The following is a 25,811-nucleotide window of genomic DNA, read 5'->3' as shown; positions in this document are numbered from 1 at the left end:
GACCGGGGGTCATCGTGGGTGAAGATGAGAAGAAATCAGACAAATGAAGGATTAAAAGATGAAATACAAATAACATACCACTTCAATTCTCGTACAAATTGCTTCTCTCACACAAGTCATTCAGGGAGGAACAAAATATTTCAAGATGCTCACCTTTTCTGCCGTCATCATCCAAACGCGACATCTTGCTTGGAGGAGGTCCGCGGGAATCTCCAAAATTCTTCCTTCCCCAGGAACCCTCGTCATTAGATCTCCTTCCACCACCCTGGGAATGATACTTCTCTCAAAGTGCATCCTCGCCCCAATCAGCTCCAAAAAACAATTTAACCCTTTCCTTACGAGAGATTCATGTACAATTGGAGCACATACCGTATAACCCCCATAGCCTCTGTCTCGCCCATACGACCGACCACGAAAATCATCAGACATACGGTATCCTCCTCTCCCAAACCGATCTTGCCTGCAGAGGTGAGGAGGGAAACAGGGAGTACAGTAACGGGCAACAAACTCGTGTGGCAATGATGTGCGTAACCAAAACTTTTAGAGTACCAAACTACTCAACGTCAGAAAAGCATCCTTGAGGCAAAACAAGCGTTACGCCTCGGTCCCCCGTCGGTGAAGTGATGCGAGTTGACAAAGTGGAAGACGCAAGGCGGCCATCTTGGATTTGGACGTGGCGACCCAATTTGCAATAGCGTTCTTCCTTATGCCAAGCTACACCCACACACCAGATTAGAAGTTGGTACTTCACTTATTTTTCAAGATATTCCACTCACAAGGTTCAGACATACATGGCGGTGGCCATCTTGGATTTTGACGTGGCGACCCAATTTTCAATAGCGTTCTTCATTATGCCTAGATACACCCACACACCAGATTAGAAGTTAGTACTTCGCATATTTTTCAAGATATTTCACTCACAAGGTTCAGACATACATGGTGGTGGCCATCTTGCATTTTGACGTGGCGACCCAATTTTCAATAGCCTTCTTCCTTATGCCTAGATACATCCACACACCAGATTAGAAGTTGGTACTTCGCTTATTTTTCAAGATATTCCGCTCACAAGCTTCAGACATACATGGCGTCAGACATACATGGCGGTGCCCATCTTGGATTTTGACGTGGGTTGCACCCACACACCAAAATCAAATGCAGTCCTTCGCTTACGCACGCACGGACGGACGGAGGGGAAAACCATAGTCCCCCTTTCGCTCCGCGGTGCGACGGGGGACAATAAGGATTCGCCCTGAACAACAATCTCAAATCATTTTTATACATGCAGACAAGACATCAGAGATAAAAAGCCATACTTGAGGGATCTCGCGAGATCATGTCGGGGCGGTCACGGTTTTTCGAAGCTGTTCCACGATCTTCACGCACGCTCGAAGTTAAGTAATTGTTCACAATTGTATTTTTGTCGAAACTGTATTTATCTTACGTGTGTGTACCCATAGTGTGTCCCTCGCAAGATTCCCCATGTTAATCTTTCTTCCCTGTATAAAATAGTCGAGTATTTCGTGCCGCGCGGCCTAGTTGTTGAAGCTTCCTACCTTGAGGCTTGGTTCTCTCCGGGCATCCAAAGTGAAGTTATTTTTCCATTCGTGTGTTTGTCAAATTTCAACTCGTTATTTTATCGTTTGTTTTTAGTTAGTTTTGTTTTGAATTTCCTGTAACTATTCCTGTAACTAGTAAGTTCCTGTAACATTAATTAATCGTGTTCTGTGTGCTCCGCGTGTGCGGCCTTGTACCCTGAGGCTACCCCTGTCGGTGGTTGTTAACTTAAGTTCCCTACTTCGTGTTTTGTTTGGTTCTTAGTTTTTTCCCTTCTACCCCGAACATAATACTTTTTGTCTAACGTTTTAAATCCCCACCACACTCCCCCCCCCGCCCCCCCCCCCCAAACCAAAAACATTTATTTTCCTTTCTCCACATGTGCTGTTGTCTCATCGTGTACTTCTGTCCACGTGTGCTGTTCGCCCCGCCCCCATTATCTCCTTGCCATCCACCTTTTGCCCTGTTCACGTGACTCGTGCTTGTCCCTCTCGGGCCTCTCCCTGTTGGTCTTTTGGGAATATAAGATTGTTCTTCACGGTTCTGTTTAAATATTATTTAAATATGTTTAAACTCTCCCCTGCAGTGTTTTATTCAGTGGTATATTACAACACGCTGTTTTTCTTCCTATTTAAAAGGCTTTTTTCAATTTCCTCTCCAACTCACTCCACTTCAAAAAAAATAAATTCAATCTCTTATACTTCTCCCTCACTACATGTTCTAAATTCACATTCATTCTATTCTATCCCTCCTCATTCGTTCTTAATCGGATTGCTAACTTGAAAATCACAATAAACCCAATTTGTTATCAATGTTCGTCTTTCATTAATCATCCACTTTCTAAACTCCCCTCTTGCCCATCCCCTCCAAATCCCCCCCCCTCACCCCTCCCCTTCAAAACTCCCCCCCAACCCCTCCCCTTCAAAACTCCCCCCCAACCCCTCCCCTTCAAATCTCCCCCCATACCATTCCTCTCCAATTCTCCCTCCTCCCCCCTCCTCCTCCTCAAAGCCACCCCCTCCCCACTTTGTCTCCCTTCGATCTCATACCTCCACCTCACCCAACCTTCTACTTTCCTCTGCTCCCCCCCCCCCCCCCCCAAACAACCCCTCACTGTGCCTCATCCCATCACCATCAAACTTTTTGTCCTCCTCATCATCCTTCCCTTTCTTGTAACTCTTCTGTAATCTCTGACACACTATCAACTGCTCTCCCTACCTCCCCCTCTCATCCTTCATCTTACCCTACCCCTCCCCTGTCCTGTACCGGATCCTCCCCTTCTCTTTTCATTAACGGTATGGACCTCAAACATCCGGGGCCTTCGCTCAAACCTGACTGATCTCTCCATACAGGTTGCTTCTGAAAATCCAGACTTGATCTGCTTAACAGAAACTTTACTCCTTCAAGATGTCTCCGATTCCTTAATATCTCTTCCTGGTTTGTCCCTCCTCCGGTATGATAGACCTGAGCCTCGTCCTGGTGGTGGGGTTGCTATCTATCTATAATTCCACTAATCTCTGTCTGTGTGTGTGTGTGTGTGTGTGTGTGTGTGTGTGTGTATGCGACCGCTGTTTCTCCACAACTACCAGTCCGATATACTTGAAACTTGCCAGGTATATTGCTGGGGACCCGAGGATGTGCCTTTTCAAGGTTTCATATTAATCGGACAATTACTTACCGAGCTATGGCGATTTAGCCGTTCGCTTTGGCGTTGCGAATGGACCAAACCATTGCATGTAAAATAAATAGAGGGGGGGGGGTTCTGTGGTCGTTGCGAATGGACCAAACCATTCATGTAAATAGAGGGGGGGGGTTCTGTGGTCGTTACTAAACTCTAAACTTTTAGATATATATATAGTACGGGCATGCCCTAGTCCTTATCAAAAACTCTTCCTCACTCTCCTTGCACTGCCCTCTCTCCACCTCACCCCCAGGAGTACCTCTGGCTACGGCTTCCTCTCCGCTCCCACCTTTTGTTCATATGTGTTCTGTACTGTCCTCCAAACAGTGATGAATCCATTTAAATTTCGCTGTCTGACAACATGGACCAACTTCTATCCACTCATCCCAACCCTCTCTTCCTCATATGTGGCGACTTCAACTGTCATCATGCCAGCTGACTGGGTGTGGGTTTCCTTTCTCACCAGTCATGGCACCTCAGCAAAGCACTCATTGGGATTGACACAATCTGTCAATTTCCCGACCCGGATCTCAGCCAATGGAGTATCTTCTCTTCTAGACTTGGTTATGACAAACTTCCCTGCAAAGGTCTGCTGCTCTTCTTCTGCTCCAATCGGTTCTTCTGATCATGTGCTTGTTAAAGTGGACATCTCTCTGGCCATTCTCAGAGAGCCTCCTCAGCGTCGACGAGTCTGGCATTTCACTCAGTCCGACTGGCACGGTCTTCAAGCAGCCATCAATCATCTGGACTGGTCTCCCATCTCTACTGCCTCTGACATCAATTCTTCCTGGGAATTCTTCCAAAGCAAACTGCTCTCTCTCATGCACAGATTTATCCCATCACGTCTTCATTGTCTTACCCTTCCTCCCGTCCATGGTACACTGAATCTTGTGGTGAGGCAGTTGCCCTGAAACAACTTGCCTTTGCCTCTTGGAAGGCTAATCCAACTGAAGGCATCTCAGTTCCTTCCACCAAGCTTGGAACAAGTGTGTGTCTACCCTCAGGTGTGCCAGGAAGCACTATCTCTCCACACTCAAGCTTGAACTCTCAAACCTGTCTCCTTCCTCCAAATCCTGGTGGCGTCTGGTCAAATCCGTTTCTGGTGTTTGTTCCCCCTCCATCCCCTCCCTTACCTCAAATGGCTACACAGTTGACACCGCACGTGACCAAGCCGAATGCCTCAACTCTGTGTTTGCCTCAAAATATTGTGTCCCAAACCCAACTCTCTCTGTTCCCGCCTCACCCAGTCGAACCCAACTGCTCCTGGACTCTGTGTCCTTCTCTCCTGACAAGGTGGAGAAGTTTTTGTCAAACCTCGACTCTGATTCTGCAACTGGACCAGACGGCATCAGCCCACGGGTCCTAAAATCCTGCTCTGCCGCTCTATCCCACCCTCTCTCTCTGTTCTTTTCACCCTCTCTTTTGCTCAAGGTCATCTGCCATCTGCTTGGAATTCAGAAAACATTACCGCTTTACACAAAAAATGTGCAAAAACAGATCCTTGCAACTACAGACCAATCAGCCTGCTCCCAATTATCAGCAAAGTCATGGAATCCATCATTGCTTTGGATATCAAATCCTTCCTCTTCTTCAATGGCTTGATCTACGATCATCAATTTGGATTCAGACCAGGCCATTCTACTCTGGACATGCTGCTTCTGCTCTCAACAATGGATGGAGGTCCTCAATGCCAAACAGGAAATCAGAGCTGTCTCCTTTGACATATCACGTGCCTTCGATACGGTCTGGCACCCAGCTCTGCTTACCAAACTCTCCTCCTGTGGTATCCATGGAAATCTCCACGCATGGCTTGCGGACTTCCTCTCTGGTCGTAGTCAACGTGTGGCCCTGAATGGAATTCTCTCATCTCCCCTTCCTGTTCAGGCTGGAGTTCTCCAAGGCAGTGTTCTGGGCCCTGTGCTTTTTCTGGTCTTCATCAATGATCTCTCTGACTCTCTTGAAAATCCTCTCTATCTCTTTGCTGATGACTCCACTCTCTGCTGCTCCATTCCTCTTCCCTCAGATCGGTAGTCTGCTGCCTCCTCACTCTCTGAAGACCTGGACAAAATCACAGACTGGTCAAACAAGTGGAACATGTCTTTCAATCCTGACAAATCTCATACTCTTACTATGCCTCTTCGAAAAGACCGACTGGACAACCCTCCCATCTACTTTCTCAACAATCCTCCCCAAGAAGTTCTGTCGCTCAAGCTTTTGGGTCTCACTATCTGCCATGATCTTTCTTGGGAAAACCACATTTCCAAGCTGGCCTCCAAGGCTAGTCGCTGACTGGGCATCCTCCGTTGTGCGAAGTCCTTCCTTGGCACACCTGAGCTCCTCACCACATACAAGGCTTTCATCCGCAGCTCAATGGAATACTGTTCTCCCCTGTGGGCCGGTGCTCCTGCCTCACACCTCACTCGGCTTCACGCTGTTGAAACCAAAGCTTTCAGAATCATTGGAATCTCCCGCAATGAAGATATCTCCGAGGGCCTTTCACTCAATCACCGCAGGCAGGTAGGTGGTCTTTCTGTCTCCTACCGACTCCTCTCCGGCCTTGCCCCCCCTCCCCCACCCCCAGCTCCCTCTGGGCTCTGTCCCCCAAATATTCCTACAGGTCGCACAAGATCTGCCAGCAACCCTCTGATGGTTAAACTGCCGAAATCTAGGCTCTCTGCTCACCTTCACTCTTTCATTCTTCTTTTCTCCCGCCTCTGGAACAAACTCCCACACTCACTTCAATCCCACTCCTCCCTCCAGGTCTTTAAAACAGCTGTTCACCACCATCTCTTATCTTCCCCCATCCAACAGCTTGATCTTTTCTACCCCCGCTAATTCACCCCAAATCCACTTTTTTGAAATACCAACTTCTTTCCTGGAAGTCCTTGGTGTCCTTGTGTTTTATACTTCTCCCACTCCCCCACCCACCCCCCCCCCCCTTCCCACGCCTCCTCCCCCCAAGCCCTCTCCCTCCCACACATCTCCCGATGTTCCTGCTCTCAAATGTTGTGTTTGTGTGCTTCCCCTTCTCTCCCCATCTTGTATACCACTCCGTCTTTTTATATATTTTGTTTGTCCGTTTGATTTGTTTGTGTGATAAATGTTAGCTCTTTCACGAGCCTCGATTCTGTATACAAAAAAGAAAAAAGAAAAAAGAAAGTGTTCTGCTGGATCGTAAACTGGAAAAATATGTTGCTTATTGTTTTCTGTTGACATGTTCTTGATATTAACTGACCTTTGACAGGCACTTGACTTTACTTACCTTGACCCAAGGTGAAATGTCAACTGTCATTTTAACCAAGTGATGCGATCAAGCAAAATAAGTTGTATGTCTAGAATATCGATTTTTGGATTCAAGTTCCCAATGCTTTTCTTTATACTGTTCATTCATTAAGCTCATTTTCTCATGTTGGTTGGGTTTTTAGCCATTGTTAGTATTTTTAACATTTAATTTGTTACCTAAAAACACAAAATTGATTCTGGCAGATGATGATGTTAAGTGGAAGGTGATGGTCTGGTGGCCATCTCAACAAAGCAACTTCCTGCCCCATTTGCCATCACTCACCCAGTTAAGTGTGGATGTACAACAACAAAATGCAGCTCTCATTGCTCTTGAAGATCACAGAATATGAATTGCACAGAGATGTGTGTGTGTGGTGCAGATGATGACAACTGCACTAACAATGACCACGGACATGCTTTTGGGGTTGATGAAGAAGAAGAAGATTATGAAGATCCTTTGTTGTGAACAATATAAGAAGCTAATCTAAAAGCAAAAACATGTTTCCAGTTTACTCAGTGCAAAAACAATTACAATGTGTGTCAACAATAACCATTAGATGCACATAGGAACACAATCATGGTAATGCAAAATTGTGGCCAAAATATGCTCTTTGAACTTTGACCTTAGTTCATGGTCACAAGTCACAAGAATATTCACAACATCAGTCAGCTAATTGGAGCCAGGATACATTTGTGATTAATTACTAACAATTAACATTTTCTGGAGACGGGATGTACTAGCCATTATATGTATAACCGGGATATATGTTTAATAGGGCATGCTAATTATGCATATTTTTGTCTCTAATTACCTCATTTGCATATTGCAAAAAAACGAAAGGTCAAATGACGAAACAAATGTCATAACCAATGTTCCTTGTGAAATTTACCACATTTTGGTACCCAGGTTGATATACTTTGGATGAAGTATGGTCACTGTAATGACGTTTGAACTTTGACCTTGAGTCAAGGTCATTAAAGGCCAACAGAAAAAAAATGGCGACATCGTTTTTCCGATTAGTAGGAGCCAGTAGAATACATTTGTAGTGGTTGCCCAAAATTAACATGAACTGCACACGAACTTGAAATTGAGTACATAGGCCCCCCCCCCCCTCCCCCCACTAATGGAAGCTTTGGATGTGGTGAGGAGCTCAGAGTTGCCAAGGAAGAACTTCGAACAATGGAGGATGCCCAGTTGGCGGCTGGCTTTGGAGGCCAGATTGGAAATTTGGTTTTCATAGGAAAGATCATGACAGATACTGAGACCTAAACGCTTGAGTGATAGAACTTCTTCGAGAAGATTGTTGAGAAAGTAGATGGTAGGGTTTTCCAGATGTTTTTTGGGAGACCTCGTGAGGGTGTGAAGTTTGTCAGGATTGAAAGACATACATGTTCCACATGTTTGACCAGCTCTTGATTTTATCCAGGTCTGCAAAAAGTGAAGAGGTAGCAGCCTGCCGATCGGAAGGGTGAAAGATGCCACAGCAGAGGGTGGAGTCATCAGCAAAAACATAAAGAGAATTTTCCAAAGAGTTGGAGAGATCATTTATGATAAGAATAAGCACAAAGCCCAGAATACTGCCTTGAGAATCTTCAGCCTGGACAGGAAGAGGAAGTCAGTGAGGGGGTGCCTGCCAGACTGTGTCAAGACATTAGATATGTCAAGGGAGACGGCTCTGTTCTCTGGTGTGGCATTGAGGACCTCCACCATGCTCTTAAAATGCACAAACGTTTATACTGAAGTTTTTCAGTATAATTTAATGATCAAAACCATGCAGAACCTTCATCGAGAAAAGTCAAAAACCATGCAGACAATAAATTATTAAACCCACGACATCACCTGAGGCCAAACTGTTAAAAACAAGACAAAAAGTCTAACAGCGGCGTAGCCGGGCTTGTAAAATATGATAAACCACAAACACACATGATTATTTTTTTAAACAGTCGCTAATGCTGTTTATAACATTAAACAAAGAAATTTGGAGGAATCCACACATCCATGATGCAAGTTTTATTTCCAGAACTGGGTGAAGATCTATTGTAATCTATATACCCCACAAGGGTTGGAGGTGTGTTCATTTACCAAGCAGCAAGCTAGTGCTTGCCAAGCCAGCCATTCCTTTAGGGTTTTGAATGGAGTGCTTGCTCGAATGCTGAAACCACTTGGCGATCTCTCCACAAGAAACTTGGTAAATGAACACACACCCAATGTTCTTGAGACCCGATCATAGAGAGACTGTAACCTATATATCCCAAAGAGGAATGACTTTTCCTGCCGCTCTCGAAGTGAGCGACTGAGCGGGTGTTTACGCCGTAATGACATCATATACGTATTGATGTAGCATGACGGCCGGACACAAAATTTTGCTACTTTAATATATCCAAGATATATATTTAACCTATAGTAACGTTGCAATCACTAAAAATGGATTAGTGTTACGATTAGATTTGCTATCATAATAACATTACGTTATTATTACTAAAATTATATATTTTTTAAAAACAGAGGTGAATTCCTTATTTCCGCTTTTACACCGCTTCAATCCATCAACTTTCCATTCACAACATTAGGATTAAAGTGTTATATTTATATTTACTATAATATTATTATTACAACAAAAACGATACGACTGAAACGATACCACCGTATTAAGAAACCTGGGTTTAATTTGTCAGGAGCAGACCGAGTCATAACGCCTAAGGCCTATACGTACCATATTGTTGGAAGAGACGTAACGCCGATGCTTTCGATATTTGACGGTCGTTTTAACAATTGGTTTGTTTGTGTTTCACACTGAATGAAAAACGTCAAGGTAGAGCATGGCGATTGCGATATATGACAGGTTCGAAAATATGTTCGGCATTAACGGCAAATAAATCAAAATGGTGGTGCGTGGAGAGTCGGCCGCAGCACCGCCGTAATGACATCAGACGTAATGACATTATCCTGTCATGTGACCAGATTCTTAGCTCTGATTGGTATACGTTTGAGGGGACATACAGTCACGTGAAAAAGTAAGTACACCCCATGTAAACTTTTGACTTTTTCAACATATTTCAACATACAGCTATTTGATCTTCATTTCAACAATATTGATAGATAAAGGTGATATAATACAACAAATATCATGAAACATTTACATTTTGTAGTCCATTGTATAATTTAAATAAACATAAATGCAAATTCCGCATGTGGAAAAAGTAAGTACACCCCCACATTTATCACTACTTCAAATACCTAAAATTAGAATCAGGTGCACAGCTCAGGTGCAAATCATTAGAACATCGTTAGAGAGGATCGTGGAGGAACCTGTCTTATTTAAACCTCAGACATTTAGTTTGGTTTGCTCTTTGTTGTTGAAGTGTGCAGCATCACCATGCCTAGATCAAAAGAGCTCTCTGAGGCCTTCAGAAAGAAGGTTATAGATGCCTACGAGTCTGGGAAGGGATTTAAAAAGATCTCCAAACAATTTGAAATCAATCATTCGACTGTCCGGAAGATCATCTACAAGTGGAGAAGATTCCAAACAACTGCCATCTTCTTCAGGCCAGGCCGCCACAGCAAGTTCAGCCCGAGAGCAGACCGCAAGATGCTGAAAGAAGTCTCCAAGAACCCCAGAATGTCATCACGGGACCTACAGGTAGCTCTTGCCACTGTTGATGTCAAAGTGCACGAGTCTACCATTAGAAAGAGGCTGCACAAATTTGATCTACATGGGAGGTGTGCCAGGAGGAAACCTTTGCTGTCCAGAAAGAACATTATGGCAAGACTAAAGTTTGCCAATGAACACCTCGGCAAAGACCAGCACTTCTGGAACAATGTGCTCTGGACAGATGAGGCAAAGGTAGAGCTGTTTGGCCACAGTACCAGAAGACATGTTTGGCGAAAACGAAAGACAGCATTTCACCACAAGAACCCGATACCAACTGTAAAGCATGGTGGTGGAAATATTATGGTTTGGGGCAGCTTTGCTGCATCAGGGCCTGGGCAGCTCACCATCATAGAATCTACAATGAATTCTTCATTGTACCAGAGGGTGCTTGAGGATAATGTGAGGCCATCTGTCAGAAAGTTGAAGCTCAACTGAAGGTGGACCTTGCAACATGACAATGACCCTGAACATACCAGTAAATCCACCAAGGAATGGCTGAAAAGAAAGAAATGGAGGGTTCTGGAATGGCCAAGTCAAAGCTTGATATAATATATTTGTTATATTATATCACCTTTATCTATCAATATTGTTGAAATGAAGATCAAATAGCTGTATGTTGAAATATGTTGAAAAATTCAAAACTTTACATGGGGTGTACTTACTTTTTCATGTGACGGTACATACATACATACATACATACATACAGACGGACGGACAAACACTGTTCTAGACGTCTCTGCCCAATGGGCTACACCATAAAAAGACAAAACTTGCAGCAAATGAACATTATGAGAGCAACAGAATAAACAGCCAGAATGTTTTTGAACATTAGCTTTCTTTCCCAATTCTAGACTTAACGTGAGGATGCATGGCTCGTGCCCATTGGACCCAGCTGCCCATAGAATGTTATTGAGCAATGCATCTTCGGGTTAAAATGCAGTTCATGCCAGTGGTGTTCAAAACAGTAAAAAAACATACAAACAAAAAAAAACAATCGAGTTTTCAGAAACCCTCAATTTAAAAAGCAAATGCATGACATCACCAAGTTAATTCAGCCTACATTTGCCAACAGCTAAGGCAAATGGAAATAGCTGGTGAATTCCTCTGTTGAGGTCGATCTGATAACCGCAACACGCCTGAAGAACAATTTGAGCAAATATATTGTTGCGGATATGGGATTTGGCCTCCATCCATATCCGCTTGTAAATATTCCCCTATTTCCCCAATACTCCCCAACTATCCCCAATCCCCCATTCCCTAGTCCCATTGTCTGTAAACAACACTCTGTAGCCCCGACCTTCCCCTTTTTCCCCCATTAAATGTCGTGCCCAGGTTCACCGCATCTCACGTAGACAACTATAGGACATCTTGCTAGTTATTCTTAGGCTATGTCAGTTAAGGACTCGTTTCCATTAATTCTGACTCTTCGTTGCACCAGAATGTGATTGTATGGCACCAGTAGTGAGTTTAGGACCTCCCAATACCTCCCCACAACCTCATCTCCGCATCCTCCCATCATCTCATGGAACTACAACAACAACAACTACAACCACAGCGGGGGCGGCGCGGCGGCGGTGCGGGGAGTGGGCGTCCTCACTCCGGCTTGGTTAGCCGCCATTGCCCATGTGCTCCGACGGGGTTACCACGAAGGGGCTGACTGTCAGCTCCTCGTCAAGGGCGGAGCCCGGTAACCCCCCCGCACCCAATAAGAAGCGGCGGGCCGATTCCATCTGGGGCGGAGCTAACGAGCCGAGGGCGTGTCACTCCCCGCTGGATATACGCAGCCACTTACCGGAGGTGACGTAAGATGCGCCCCCAGCTTGGAGAGAGAAGTCGCCACCTCCGAGCGCTGAGAGACCTCCCTGCATCTTTTGGACCGCGCTTTATCCTGTCCCTGAGCCAAGGTGCACCTTGTGCTATCCATCGACTACCTGCCCTTCCTTGCCATCAATCCCTGTGTGAGTCAGTCTTGTCCCGTTTATCTGTGGTCTGTCGGGGCTAATATAAGACCGTGTTTAAGTGCCCACCTTCCTATGCTGTACCTCTTGTCCGTGTAATCTAAACGTTCTGCATACAAATATTATAACCTCCTCCGGAGGTCTTGAGAACTGTACCCCTGGTGTCGTGTCATCTAATCCCAGCCGTTGTGTCCTTTCCTTAATTGATTTAGCATAGCGCGATGTGGCCAACGTTCGAGTGGAATCGGGTAAACTGTGCAGACGCGGTCATACCAAACCGCTCGGTAAACTAACATCCAAAACCGCGTCTGTAACATTTGGTGTCGAGGAGTTGGATTCGGACCTGGGACTAAATTTGTTAGGCCCAAATTTTGGAACACCAATTGTACTATTAGAGTAACATTTGGTGTCGGGAAGTGGGATTCGATCCGGAGCGCGTTTCACGCGCTCGAAATTATAACGGCGAAATTTGATTGTGTTTTACAAAAAAAAATAAAAACCCGAATTTTGAAAGTCGCGCTATGGCAGACCAAGACGGCTGGGTTCCGGTAGAGGAGAGTGAGGCAGGGTCGATCCAGGACCAAAATGAGGGACATGAGGAGAGCGAAGCAGTGAGGGTAGCAGACGCACAAAATGGCGCCTCGCACATGGCCACGGCGACCGCGCCCGCGACCGTGGTAGCGCCGCTGGTGGATTCAAACCTTTTCCTCCTGCAAATGAGGGCCCTTATGGAACAAATGGGAGACCAAATTGGAGGTTTGAAAAACAGTATGGGGGTAATGAGGGACGAATTGAGGGCTGATAGTGAGCGATTAGAGGGCCAAATGGGGGTAATGGGAAACCAAATGGGGGTAATGAGGGACGAAGCGAGGGGTACCGGTGAGGGGTTAGACAATAATTTTAAGGGATTAGACAAGAAATTTGGGAAGTTAGACGACAAATTTGAGGGGTTAGACAACGGGATAAAAGAGGTGAAAAATGGGTTAATGGGGGTAGAAAACAGAATGGCCGCTCAAGAGAATCAAATGGAAGGGATGCAAAAGGGGTTAGAGGGGTTAGAAAACAGGATGGAAGGCAAATTGAGGGACATGAGGGACCAAGCGGAAAGGGAAGTTAAACAAATGGGGCAGCAGAAAGAGGGGGTCAGAATGGGGGTAGAAACTAAACTGGATGCTCACAGGGAGGAAATGGAGCAGATGAGGGTGGCATCTGGGCAGGAGATGCAAGTGATGGGAGAGGAGATCAGAGGAGGTGTGGGTGAGGAGGTCGGAGGAGTGCGCGAGGAGGTGAGGCACTGTAAGGAGCGCATGGAGAAGGAGGTGAGAAAGGGGACTGTAAAATTGCAAGGGGGTATAGAGGAGTTGACGCTGGGAGTAGAACAACTGACGGAGGGACAAAAAGGACTAACGGAGCAGGTTCAAAGGAACACTGCGGTATTAGGAGGGTTAAAAGCGACACAAAACGACATAAAAAACGACTTGATAGCGACGAAGAGGCAATGTCAGATGGTACGTGAGGGACTGACAACGAGGTTGGACGAGGTGACAGAGGTAATGGAGACGAAGGACCGGCAGGTGAGGACGCACATGGAAACGGTCAAGGTAGCCTTGGAGGACGAGCTTGAGGAGACGTACCGGGAAATAAAAGAGGTGAAGCAGAAATTAGAAGAAGTGGAAGAAGGGGTAAGCGAAATTAAGAAGCGACGGAGAGGGGATAAGAAAGAGATAAAAGAGGAAATAAAAGAATTGGTCCAAAGTCTGTGTTTGGATCGTGATGATGTGCTCATTAACCGGATGAGGGATTCGCAGGTGATGGAGGAGAAGCGAAGAGGAAGAGGACCCGGTGTAAGTGGTGACCAATATGGTCGTGCGTATGATGCGCCAGGTGATTTAAGAAGCTTGGGGGTCGAGATGGACCCGGGTGTTCGTGAGAGGCCGTTGGTGAAGTGTGCGACAGGTCTGGTGTGCGAAAAAGGAGGTGTGCAAGAAAGTCCGACTCTGGGGTGTGTGAGGAAAAAGTGCGTGCCAAGGAGTGAGGGTGCTGGCGAGAGTGAGTCGGTCGTAGCGCGTGTGCGAGGGAGCACATGGAAGCGCAGTGTGGTAAGTGTTACAGAGGGTGTGACGGGAGAGTGTGCGCAAGAGTGTGCGCGAGAAAGGTGTGTAACGGACGGGTGCATGAGGAAAGAGTGCGCTGTCAAAGGCAAGGAAGGATGCACACCTGGAATGGTAGAGCATGAGTGGGAATGCACGCTGGAATTGGTAGTGAGGCACGTGGTTGGGTGTGCGAATGAGAGCACACCTGTGATTGTCACAGAGGAGGTGACCGAGGAGGGGGTGCGAAGAGGTGTGTTGGTGAGGTGTGCGAGCGACGAATGTGTGCCAAGGTGTTCGGTGGTCAGGTGTGTGACCAAGGCTGTGAGTGGAATGAGTGTACCGAGGTGTGTAAGGAAAGGTACGAGGAGCATGGAAACGGCTGGATGTGTGAGCAAGGAACGGGCTGCGGGGTGTAAGCATGCAGGTGAGGCATCGAAGGTAACCGGGTTAGAGGTTAGAACGACTTATAGCCGAATCGGGCCCTCGGTGCGTGCCGGGCCTCGCTTTGAACGGCCGCGTCCGGGCTCCACTAGGCGGAGCGGGCAGCCCGATAGGAAGGGTCGTCATGGCGACCACTTTTTGTTGAGGCATTCTGGCAGGTCGAGATCGGGACATTGGATGGCTCCACGCCGAGGTGGTGCGTGGGATCTCGGCCCGGGTAAGCCCCCGTCCCTGCACCGAATGCCGGACGCATCCAGCGGCCGGCACAAAACAACCAGCATTCATTGCTCGGCTTTACGAAGCCGGGCTTTGGACAGGAATTGGCGCACCGAGAGGCATTAGAGAGTAGACTGTGTGATGAGGTTAGTGTTTTGGACCCAAAATTAGAGGAAAACAAAATTTGATTGGCAAAGGATTGGCAGTAATGATTGGCAGATGATGAGTAGTGATTGGCAAAATTTTTGATTTGTTGAAATTTGATGTGCAAAATTGGTAGTGAGCGATGGGCCCGGTGGGTAAGGGTGGCATCCCTGCCACCCTTCCCATGGTGGGGCAAAGGAGCTATAGTTTATGGGGTGTATGGCAGTGAAAACTAGCCCGGGTGGGTTAGGATATTGATAGGGCCCTAGAAGATGACATTAGGTGACGTTAAGGTTAGTTAGTGACTGATACCTGTAGTGGGGACGCAGGTAGATTAGTGTGGATTATAATGACGAGGGAGCGCAATAGTTTAAAGGGACGACTGGGAAGCGCAAGTTTCAGAGGGGAGTAGTTAGATGAGATGATGCTGTGTGAGAACTGGACAGGTGTGTGGAGCAGTGTGGAGCAGTGTGTGAGTAGTGAGTGTTGTGGATCAGCGCGAATGCGCTTGGGGAGAGAAGGGTGCAGGCGGCACCAAGAGTGAGAGCACAGGTGTGCAAGTACAGGTGTGTGGAGTACATGGAGTAAGTGGTACGGAGTGGTGTGCATGGTGCGAAGGTGTGGATGGGGGAAGAGTGGACCCCTTTCACGAGTACCCGGGGCGGGTAGTGTAAGTGTTAGGTAGAGGGTATAGGTAAATTGTGGTTGGATATTGGCATTTGTGGTGCGGTTGCAGAATGGTGTTGTGGATGGGTGCATTAGTGTTGTGGAAATGGCTGGGCGTGTAGCCTGTTAGTGTGTGTAGTTGGTTGGGCACTCCACCACTGTGAGGATGTCGGCCAGGTGAGGCCGCAGGTGGGCTCTGGGAGCCGGTAGAGTTGTGGATGGGGCCCGAGGATCCGGAGGACGGACCCGGGTAGCCCAGTGCCAGAGAGGGCACCGAGTGGGGAGAGCGCCAGAGGGCCTTCCCCAGGTAGTTAGGTTAGGGTAAGGAGCAGGTAAGCTCGGAGGCAACTGCAGTGGTGGAGGTGTGCAGGTGGGTAGACCGGCTGGGAGAGCTACACGTCGCGGCCCAGAAATTGTGCGAGGGCACCGGGAGATGAATCGGGGGAGTGAGACCCCAAATTGAAAAGCACCACAGTTTGGCCAATGGGAATTGGTTTTTAGAACCCATAGTGTAAGAGGGCCAATGGATTGGCAGAGAAAGACCCCGGGTAATGTAAAGTTGTTAAAGTCATTTAGGAAATAGTTAGGATTGATGAACCTGTCGCACCATACGCAGCCACTTACCTGTGGTGATGATGACTCCACACCTGTGTTTCTTTGTTCTGTGTGCAGGAAATGAGAATTGCTGTGTGGATTGGTGAGACGCATCACGACGTGGATGAGACATTGGGGTGATTCCATCTCTCCCTCCTTAGGAGGGACTGATGATGAATTGGTGATGGCAAATTTTGATGTTGAGTTGGAGATGGCAAATTTTGATGAGAGTTGGAAATGGCAAATTTGATTGGTTAGGAGGGAGAAAAGACGAATTTGGTTTATGGGAGGAACGGGGAAGACAGTAGGGACGTTTGTTGATGTGTAAAGTAGATGTTTATGGGTAGTGTTGTGTTTTGTGGATACAGTAAGGGGTAAGGGAGGGGCAATGTAGGTTACCTGGTGGGGGGGGGGGGCGTACGGTAGGAACGTACCTGTCTCACCTGGTTCCCATGTGCCCCTAGTGTGCATTACCTAATGTTGCGTGCACTTTTGCGCCCTTACCACCTTACTCACTTGTCTTCTTCTTTTGTCTCCCACCTCCGAGGATCTGGCTTTGGGGCAGAGAGAGAGGAGAGAGAGGTGCTGGCTCCGCAGTTGTGGGCCTGCACTTTCGCTGCTTGCTGCCGGGATCGATACACCATATGGACCGCAATGTTTGTGGCCGCCCACCATGGACCGCAGTCTTTTGCGGGCAAGCACCACCCGTTGATGGACCTATGGGTCAACGTGGCACCTATGCCATACAGGTGAACCACTAATAGTTGGCCCCCTGACGGCCACAATTTAGAAATGGACGTGGTTGGCGCCTTTCTTTATTTTTGAAGGAAGCCAGAACACCAAGTGCACCACACGAAGGCAAGACCAGCGGCAGAACATCGGCCGGCTGCGACACCACCGGTGACTATAAACACTTTATTGACTGTGTTATGGGGTGGTGCTGTTGGTGCTTGGATGGGGTGCTCTGCACATTATTAAAGGCCGTAGGGCCACAGAGCACTCGTGGGTTGGTGTATCGATGCTGGCATGCGTGCTCTCTCTATGCATAACATCTGCATGTGTTCCTCCAAAAACAGGTCCTGGATCGTAGTGTAAATATCAGTGTAGTCTTGTATAAATGATGCTCCCTACCGGCTGTATGTTTAGTTTGAGGATGCTTTCCGCGATTCGGTTATCCTGTGGGTGCGTTTCTGTGAGGAGAAGGGTGCAACGTCGCAGGGGGACATATTTACTCATTTGTGAACATCTGTAAAACTATCGCACTCAGGGTAGAGTTAATAGTAGAGGGAACTACATCTGAGTGCCACACTAAAGTAGGTAAAAATTTATCGGGTCGGGACGCCCCGAGGTAGAGAAGGGTGCAATGTTGCGGATATGGGATTTGGCCTCCATCCATATCCGCTTGTAAATATTCCCCTATTTCCCCAATACTCCCCAACTATCCCCAATCCCCCATTCCCTAGTCCCATTGTCTGTAAACAACACTCTGTAGCCCCGACCTTCCCCTTTTTCCCCCATTAAATGTCGTGCCCAGGTTCACCGCATCTCACGTAGACAACTATAGGACATCTTGCTAGTTATTCTTAGTCTATGTCAGTTAAGGACTCGTTTCCATTAATTCTGACTCTTCGTTGCACCAGAATGTGATTGTATGGCACCAGTAGTGAGTTTAGGACCTCCCAATACCTCCCCACAACCTCATCTCCGCATCCTCCCATCATCTCATGGAACTACAACAACAACAACTACAACCACAGCGGGGGCGGCGCAGCGGCGGTGCGGGGAGTGGGCGTCCTCACTCCGGCTTGGTTAGCCGCCATTGCCCATGTGCTCCGACGGGGTTACCACGAAGGGGCTGACTGTCAGCTCCTCGTCAAGGGCGGAGCCCGGTAACCCCCCCGCACCCAATAAGAAGCGGCGGGCCGATTCCATCTGGGGCGGAGCTAACGAGCCGAGGGCGTGTCACTCCCCGCTGGATATACGCAGCCACTTACCGGAGGTGACGTAAGATGCGCCCCCAGCTTGGAGAGAGAAGTCGCCACCTCCGAGCGCTGAGAGACCTCCCTGCATCTTTTGGACCGCGCTTTATCCTGTCCCTGAGCCAAGGTGCACCTTGTGCTATCCATCGACTACCTGCCCTTCCTTGCCATCAATCCCTGTGTGAGTCAGTCTTGTCCCGTTTATCTGTGGTCTGTCGGGGCTAATATAAGACCGTGTTTAAGTGCCCACCTTCCTATGCTGTACCTCTTGTCCGTGTAATCTAAACGTTCTGCATACAAATATTATAACCTCCTCCGGAGGTCTTGAGAACTGTACCCCTGGTGTCGTGTCATCTAATCCCAGCCGTTGTGTCCTTTCCTTAATTGATTTAGCATAGCGCGATTTGGCCAACGTTCGAGTGGAATCGGGTAAACTGTGCAGACGCGGTCATACCAAACCGCTCGGTAAACTAACATCCAAAACCGCGTCTGTAACAATATTTTACAAATTGCAGGAATACCATGAAAACAGTGCACAACTTACCCAGGGTTGTTTCTCGCAAAACTCCTTCCCATTCCTGCAAAAAAAAAAAAAAAAAAAAAAAAATTACATGCTAAGACAGCCTCATCTATAAAAATGGGACCTCGGTGAGCATGGCCCATTCAGTGAACATAAAAGATATCAAAGGGAACCAAATTCAAAGATCGCATTTCATATAGATAAAATGAAAATAAAAGACTAAATCAAGATAAATATACAAAACTTCTTTAGTCTCACAGAGAATACAATTAGTTCACACAGTAGTGCACACATTTTCCTGAGCAACATCTGTGACCGCTTTGCATTATCTTGGTGGTGTATTGCAGGATAAAAGCCGTGGAAAGGAAATCAAAACAAGGATCGGTATCGGAAAATATTTTGACAAAATAAAGTTGCGATTGACAGGGCAGATGAGTAGCAAATTAAAGAAAATAGCGTCATGACCATGAGTAATGTGGATAAGAGACAGAGAGACAGAGAGACAGAGAGACAGAGAGACAGAGAGAGAGAGAGACAGAGAGAGAGAGAGACAGAGAGAGAGAGAGACAGAGAGAGAGAGAGACTTGACTTTTAAGTCCTTTTATTATAAAACTACAAAAACAAGCGTCAACAAGAATAAACCAAAAAAACAGTTTTCAAGAGAATACAACCAAAGTCATAGAAAATCAAATAAAAGGAGAAACAATCAATGTAATGCACGACATTCCAAAACAAGAGATTGCAAGGACAAGGAAACACCGACATGTAAATCTCTAATACATTTTCATTTCCTCCGCATATTTTTCCCATACACCATGTTTCAACAAAATCCCTAATGTTTGCATTGCTACTATAATACTGAAATTCCAGTTTTAACCGAGTTGAGACCAGGGATTGGAAATGAAGGATCACATTGCATTGCTCTGGTGGCTTCCCTTAATTTTTTGCTTTTCTCAACAAGTAGATGGGCAGTTTCACCTCTGACAATACATAATTTAAAAACATTAACAATTTTTTCTTTGCTGAAGTGACTCCAAGTCCAAAAAATAAACAACCGGAGAGAAAAAGGAACATCAACTTGACCAAACACATTGTTCAGTAAAAGAAAAAGAGGACACAATTGTATGCAATCAATATACCCATGAAACAAATCTTCAATATTATTACAGAAGGGACAGATCACCGATACCATGGCATCCAAACAGTTTACAAAAGTGTTTGTTGGCAATACCCCGTGAGCCAGTCTCCATTGTCAATCACCCGACCTTTTTGATATGGGTAATTGGGTGTGCCATACATGGATTTCCATTCAGGTTCAGAAGGGGTGGCATCAGGTAAAAGAGCTTTCCATCTCATAACTCCTGCTGCAGAGGTGTTTACATTAATCAAAGAAAGACAGAACTGGTAAATAGATTTACTCTCAAGACTAGTAAATAAACAAGAGCCAGCACTGACTGGGGAAGAAGTAGAACCCGTGAAAGCAACAAGTAAGTTAGGAAGCGAAGGATTATGGGATGCCCATTTAACCCCAGTACTCCACTGCAACCCAAGTCTAAAGGATGCACGAATGACTTCGACAAGTACCTGGCCTACAGCTCTCATTGATCTGGTACCAGTAATCTCAGCGACTTCCTTAGCAGATCTCCAACACAATTTGCTGAGTCACGAAGATGCCAAACATTTCTGATGCCACCTGAAATGAAGTTTTGGGCAAAACAACGGCTTTTGGAAACCTGGGGAAAGAGTGGGTTGAGGAATAGAGGTTCTCCCGCAAACATTTAACCTCATAGGACTCCTTTTGGCGGCTCACCACTACGGCTTGCCAAGCATTCAACAAGCTCTGGTAGAACAGAGGAAGGTGGGACACATCAACCTTTTGGGATTCGATCAAAAATGTCTCAAGGCTGAAGCCGAGCATTCCAGCTTGCCTCAGTATTCGTTGTGCCACAGGGCGCCAGGGCAGTTTTTCAACATTGCGCAGACGTTGTATTGACTTCAGCCGAAAAGCCATCAGCCGACACTTTACGTCAATGAGCCCTTGGCCACCATCAGACAAGGGGCGGCAAAATACGTCCAACCACAACCAGTGGTAACCTCCCCAAAATAAATTAACCAGTGTCTGTTGAATAGCCTTAAGCAAGCCCTCTGGTGGCTGCAAACAGATACATTTATGCCACAGGACAGAGGCGACCAAGGTGTTAATAATCAGTATTCAGCCTCTAAAGGACATTTGTGGAAGGAACCTTTTCCATTTGTTGAGCCGCTTGGTTGCCTGTTCTACCACTCCTTCCCAGTTAATATGGGAGTACTGATTGGGTCCAAGATAAACACCTGGGTATTTAACCCCTTCTCTTGTCCAACTTATGTCTTTCGGAAGAGACTGAGGGGGGGGGGTGAAGGGAAGCCTACCGGATGTACCGTGAGCTGAGGCCACCCACAAAGCTTTGCTCTTTTGCCAATTGCACCGCAAAGGCTTTGCCTTTTACTGCAAATCACAAAGGCACCGCAAATCTAAGCTTTAGAGGCAAGATGAACCCTGTGTAAGGACTCAACAAGAATAGTTAGGTCCTTGTCATTCTTAATGATTACACAGACATCAGCATATGCCGATACCATGGTGTGGTTCTCTTCTGGAGAAGGCACAAAGCCGGAAAGAGAGGCTCTAATACTTAAGAGTAGTGGCTCAAGAGAAAGGCTAAACAGCAACCCTGACAAAGGACAGCCTTGCCGAACACCCCTCTGAACCTGAATGGGTGGACAAAGACGATTATTTACTTTGCACAAACTAAATATATTGTTATGAATTTGGTAGAGCAACATCTAGAGCTAGGTAGATCTGAATAGGTAGGTATTCGGCTGTCGTGACAGGGACTCTACATGTAATAAGTTCTTGATGTTTAGGCGTTTGTCGGGGGAAGATGTATGATTGTGGACCTACCTGGAGGTTCGAGTGTTAAATAGTGAGGGATTAAAGGTAACGCCCCTGTGAGTCTCACCTAGTAGTCAAACCTTTGTCCATTATGGCACTGCAAACCACATAAACATTAGTTAGGTCCTTAGCGCAACATTAAATAATTCCTTTCCCTGACAATGACTTCGGAATAAATGGACAGGAAACCAGGCCAAAAACACCGCCACAATACACCGCCACCGTTTACACCTCCAAGGCCTACAAACCTCGCCTGGCACGTGTTACACAAGAACCGCGGGGTCGGGGACGGGAGATGTCAAGAGTGGAGCGATGCCGGAGAGGGCGTGACCTGGGCGAGCCGGCGAGTTGGGAGGCTTTTGATTGGCTGAGGAGTGCGCCAATGGGACGTCATCGGCGAGAGATATTAGCGACGGTCGGACGCCATTACGGAGCAGTTGAGGCAGTTCGTTGAACAGTGACACACAGAGCACACAGAGCACACGGCAGTTCGCAGCATTACAGCAGTTCGGAGACAGTTCGTTGAACAGTTGGCAGTTCGTGGAGAGTTCGTTGGGGAGTTGGCATGGGCAGTTCGTTGGCAGTTGGCTGCTAGCAATCCCAGCGGTGCCTCCAGCGAGTTGGAAGGACGAGGCGTGCAGCTGCACCTGCGCGCTCTCTCTCTCCTCCTTTTTCGCCATTCCTCTTGGTTCTGGAGTTGGGCCGCGTTGGAGGTCGTCGACGCATGGTGCTTTTTGGTGCGTGGTGCTCGGCCTTGTGGGACTTGGAGCGAGGGACCTCGTGGTGTGCGATCGGGCCGAAAGGAGCGGTGTTGGACGGCCGCCACAAAGACGACGAAAGACAGACAAGATAAGCCCGGATCCGCGTACATTTTGAACGACGTGACGTATTCTTTTCGTAATTCATCTCCCTCGTTTTGTGTTTGCTGTCAGTCGTGTGGGGACGTCCCGATCTAGGATATTAGATTTACCGGCGTTGCTTTGTCACTGTCTTTGCTTTTATAAATAATAAATCCTTATATTATTTTCTGTATATATCTGAACGCAGTTTTCCTGGGTGTTTCATTTTTAATAGATAGGGCTGCGGAGCTTGCTGCGTCTGCCCTTCCGCGCGTTTAACTTTGTGTTGAGTTTGAATCCGCCATTGAGTTTTCGCCTCGGGAGTGTAAGTCTCGCAATCGGCCATCCGTAACTGTGGTGTTAATCACGGTTGCGTGACAATATTGTTGCATAACAATTTCACAAAACCTATAAACTTTTCACCAAAGCCAAACTTTTGCAGAGCATGAAACATGTATAGAGGGGTCAATATATGGTTGAACCCCAAAAAAATTGATACAAAAGGTTTTTCAATGGATTCTGGTACCATTGGGCATGCTAAATAACAGACTAAAAATCTAGTAACATCTGACTTACGGAAAGGGGTCATTTTCAAGATGGCGTCCAAGATGGCCGCCGGGAGCTTAAAATGGCCATATCTCAATTATTATTCAACCTAGAAAGGTGGTTTTGGTGTCTAACCCTAGGTTTTAGGGCCCAAGGAATCCAATTGAATCAATAAAATTACCATCAGTTAATTATTTATTGACAAGTCCAAGATGGCATCCCAAGGTGACATCCTGATCCACTAAAATGGCTCTGTCGAATAGTAGTCAACCTAGAGAGATATTTTCAGTGTGTATACCTAGGTTTAAGGCACCCAGGAAATCATCAAAATTACTTAAATAAGCACAAAGTAATCAGGTAATCCAGTAAGCCAGGTTTACCAGCCCATTAGGCATTTGTTGTCTTATACAGTTAGTCGCTATTCATCGTCATCCTATAAACTGGAGAGCTATCATTGCAGGAGGTTATGAGTTATGAGCTCAGTCCTTTCCCTCCTGCCCTCTTTGAAGCCAGAAACGTCTTCCGAAAGGCTGATAAGCCACAACTAGCTCACGCGATCTGTGATCATGCAAGTGATGCCATCCTAGATTCTGTACCAGAAACGGAGATCCACGTCCTTGATGGAGGTTCACTCCTTCACAGAATACCATGGAAGAGTGGAGAAAGCTATGGTGAAATAGCGCAGTCGTATGCTGACTTCACCATCCAGCATTATGGTTCAGCTACGACCATTGTCTTTGATGGCTATGAGGAAAGGCCGTCCATTAAAGACAACACGCATCAGAGAAGAGGACACAATATTCATCCCATTGTCAGCTTCACTGCTGAGACAAAGTTCTCAGGCAAGAAGGAGGAGGTCCTGTCAAGAGATATCAATAAACAGAGACTGATCGGGATGATAAGTGATGAACTGAGAGAAGGGTATTGCACTGTGGTCAATGCACCTGGAGATGCTGACGTAGATATAGTAAAGGCTGCAGTGGAGGCATCTCTTCTACACACCACGACACTGATTGGAGAAGATACTGATCTCCTTGTCTTACTCCTTTACTATGTGCAGGGAGACAGTAAGAGCCTTTATTTCAGATCAGACAAGTCCAAAGCTGATGGCAGTTTTAAAGTGTATGACATCAACCGTCTAAAAGAAATCCTCGGACATGACATGTGTTCTCAGTTGATATTCATCCATGCCATGACTGGTTGTGACACGACTTCTCAGATTTTTGGTGTTGGCAAAAAGACTGCTTTCCAGAAGCTTGTAAAAGGAGACCCTGTCCTCTCGGTCTTGTGCCAACACATTCACCATCCCAAACCAGACCACAGAAGTGATCGATGACCTTGGATGCCGAGTAATGGCTATCCTCTTTGGTGGCAAGTGCAAAGATTCCCTTGCAACAATGCGATATAACACCTTCAGCAAGAAGGTTGTCGCTGCTTCGTCTTTTGTAACACCCGAACGTCTGCCCCCAACTGAATCTGCTACCAAACTTCACTGTCGTAGAGCGTACTACCAGATCATGGTGTGGATGGGAAAAGAAGAGAGTATGGATGCCATGAAATGGGGGTGGAGCCTGCAGGATAATCAGTTTGTCCCACTTATGTCAAGAATGAACGCTGCTCCAGACAGTCTCTTGAAGGTCATTCATTGTAACTGCTCCACTGCCTGCAAGACACTCCCGCTGCTCTTGTAGACGATATGGACTACCATGTACTACTGCCTGTGGACCGTGCCAACTTGAAGAATGTGACAATCCACATAACAAGTTTCTTCCAGAGGAGTCGGAGGATGACGATGAATAGCGACTAACTGGATAAGACAACAAATGCCTAATGGGCTGGTAAACCTGGCTTACTGGATTACCTGATTACTTTGTGCTTATTTAAGTAATTTTGATGATTTCCTGGGTGCCTTAAACCTAGGTATACACACTGAAAATATCTCTCTCGGTTGACTACTATTCGACAGAGCCATTTTAGTGGATCAGGATGTCACCTTGGGATGCCATCTTGGATTTGTCAATAAATAATTAACTGATGGTAATTTTATTGATTCAATTGGATTCCTTGGGCCCTAAAACCTAGGGTTAGACACCAAAACCACCTTTCGAGGTTGAATAATAATTGAGATATGGCCATTTTAAGCTCCCGGCGGCCATCTTGGACGCCATCTTGAAAATGACCCCTTTCCGGAAGGCAGATGTTACTAGATTTTTAGTATGTTATTTAGCATGCCCAATGGTACCAGAATCCATTGAAAAACCTTTTGTATAAATTTTTTTGGGGTTGGGTGAGTTTTTTTCATATATTGACCCTACTAGTAAGTGTGATCAATGCTATCAAAAGCCTTTTCAATGTCTAGGAAAATCAACCCAAGCCCCTCTTCCTCCTTAAGGCCACAGTCAATCAAGTCTCTAATTACAAAGACATTATCAGAGATTGATCTTCCCGGGATGCTGTAACTCTGATCAGGATGGACAACAGTGCCAATGACAACCTTTAGCCGATTGGCCAACAATTTGGAAAAACGTTTGTAGTCAGAACACAGTAATGAGATGGGGTGCCAGTTCTCTATAAGACAGAGATCACCACCTTTTGGGAGAAGGCATACCACTGCTCTTCTACAGCTGAGGGGTAGTATGCCAGAGCGTAGGCTTTCTTGTAGCACCAGCAGTACTTCTAGACCTAAAATGTCCCAAAACGCTGCAAAAAATTCCAC

At 46.5% G+C, this 25,811-nt stretch overlaps 1 protein-coding gene and 1 long non-coding RNA gene across 3 annotated transcripts in view; one reads left to right on the top strand and one right to left on the bottom strand.

Annotated features, from left to right (window-relative positions):
- The window catches only part of LOC144888724 (uncharacterized), a 338,047-nt gene that overhangs the window by 158,814 nt on the left and 153,422 nt on the right, over positions 1–25,811 (top strand). The gene's annotated exons all lie outside the window — the stretch shown is intronic.
- The window catches only part of LOC137439141 (uncharacterized), a 108,448-nt gene that overhangs the window by 73,951 nt on the left and 8,686 nt on the right, over positions 1–25,811 (bottom strand). For both annotated transcript variants that reach the window (XM_078767807.1, XM_078767808.1), the window contains exons 2-4: positions 18,806–18,839; positions 370–460; positions 154–265 (exon numbers count right to left, since the gene is read on the bottom strand). In XM_078767807.1, the coding sequence (XP_078623933.1) occupies positions 154–265; positions 370–460; positions 18,806–18,839 (237 nt within the window). The remainder of the gene's footprint in view (positions 1–153; positions 266–369; positions 461–18,805; positions 18,840–25,811) is intronic.

This window comes from Myxine glutinosa, chromosome 13 (assembly GCF_964187855.1).
Source record: "Myxine glutinosa chromosome 13, kmMyxGlut1.1, whole genome shotgun sequence".
Taxonomy (NCBI): domain Eukaryota; kingdom Metazoa; phylum Chordata; class Myxini; order Myxiniformes; family Myxinidae; genus Myxine; species Myxine glutinosa.
Note: the sequence above shows the minus strand (reverse complement) of the source record. Positions and strands in the feature narration are given on the sequence as shown.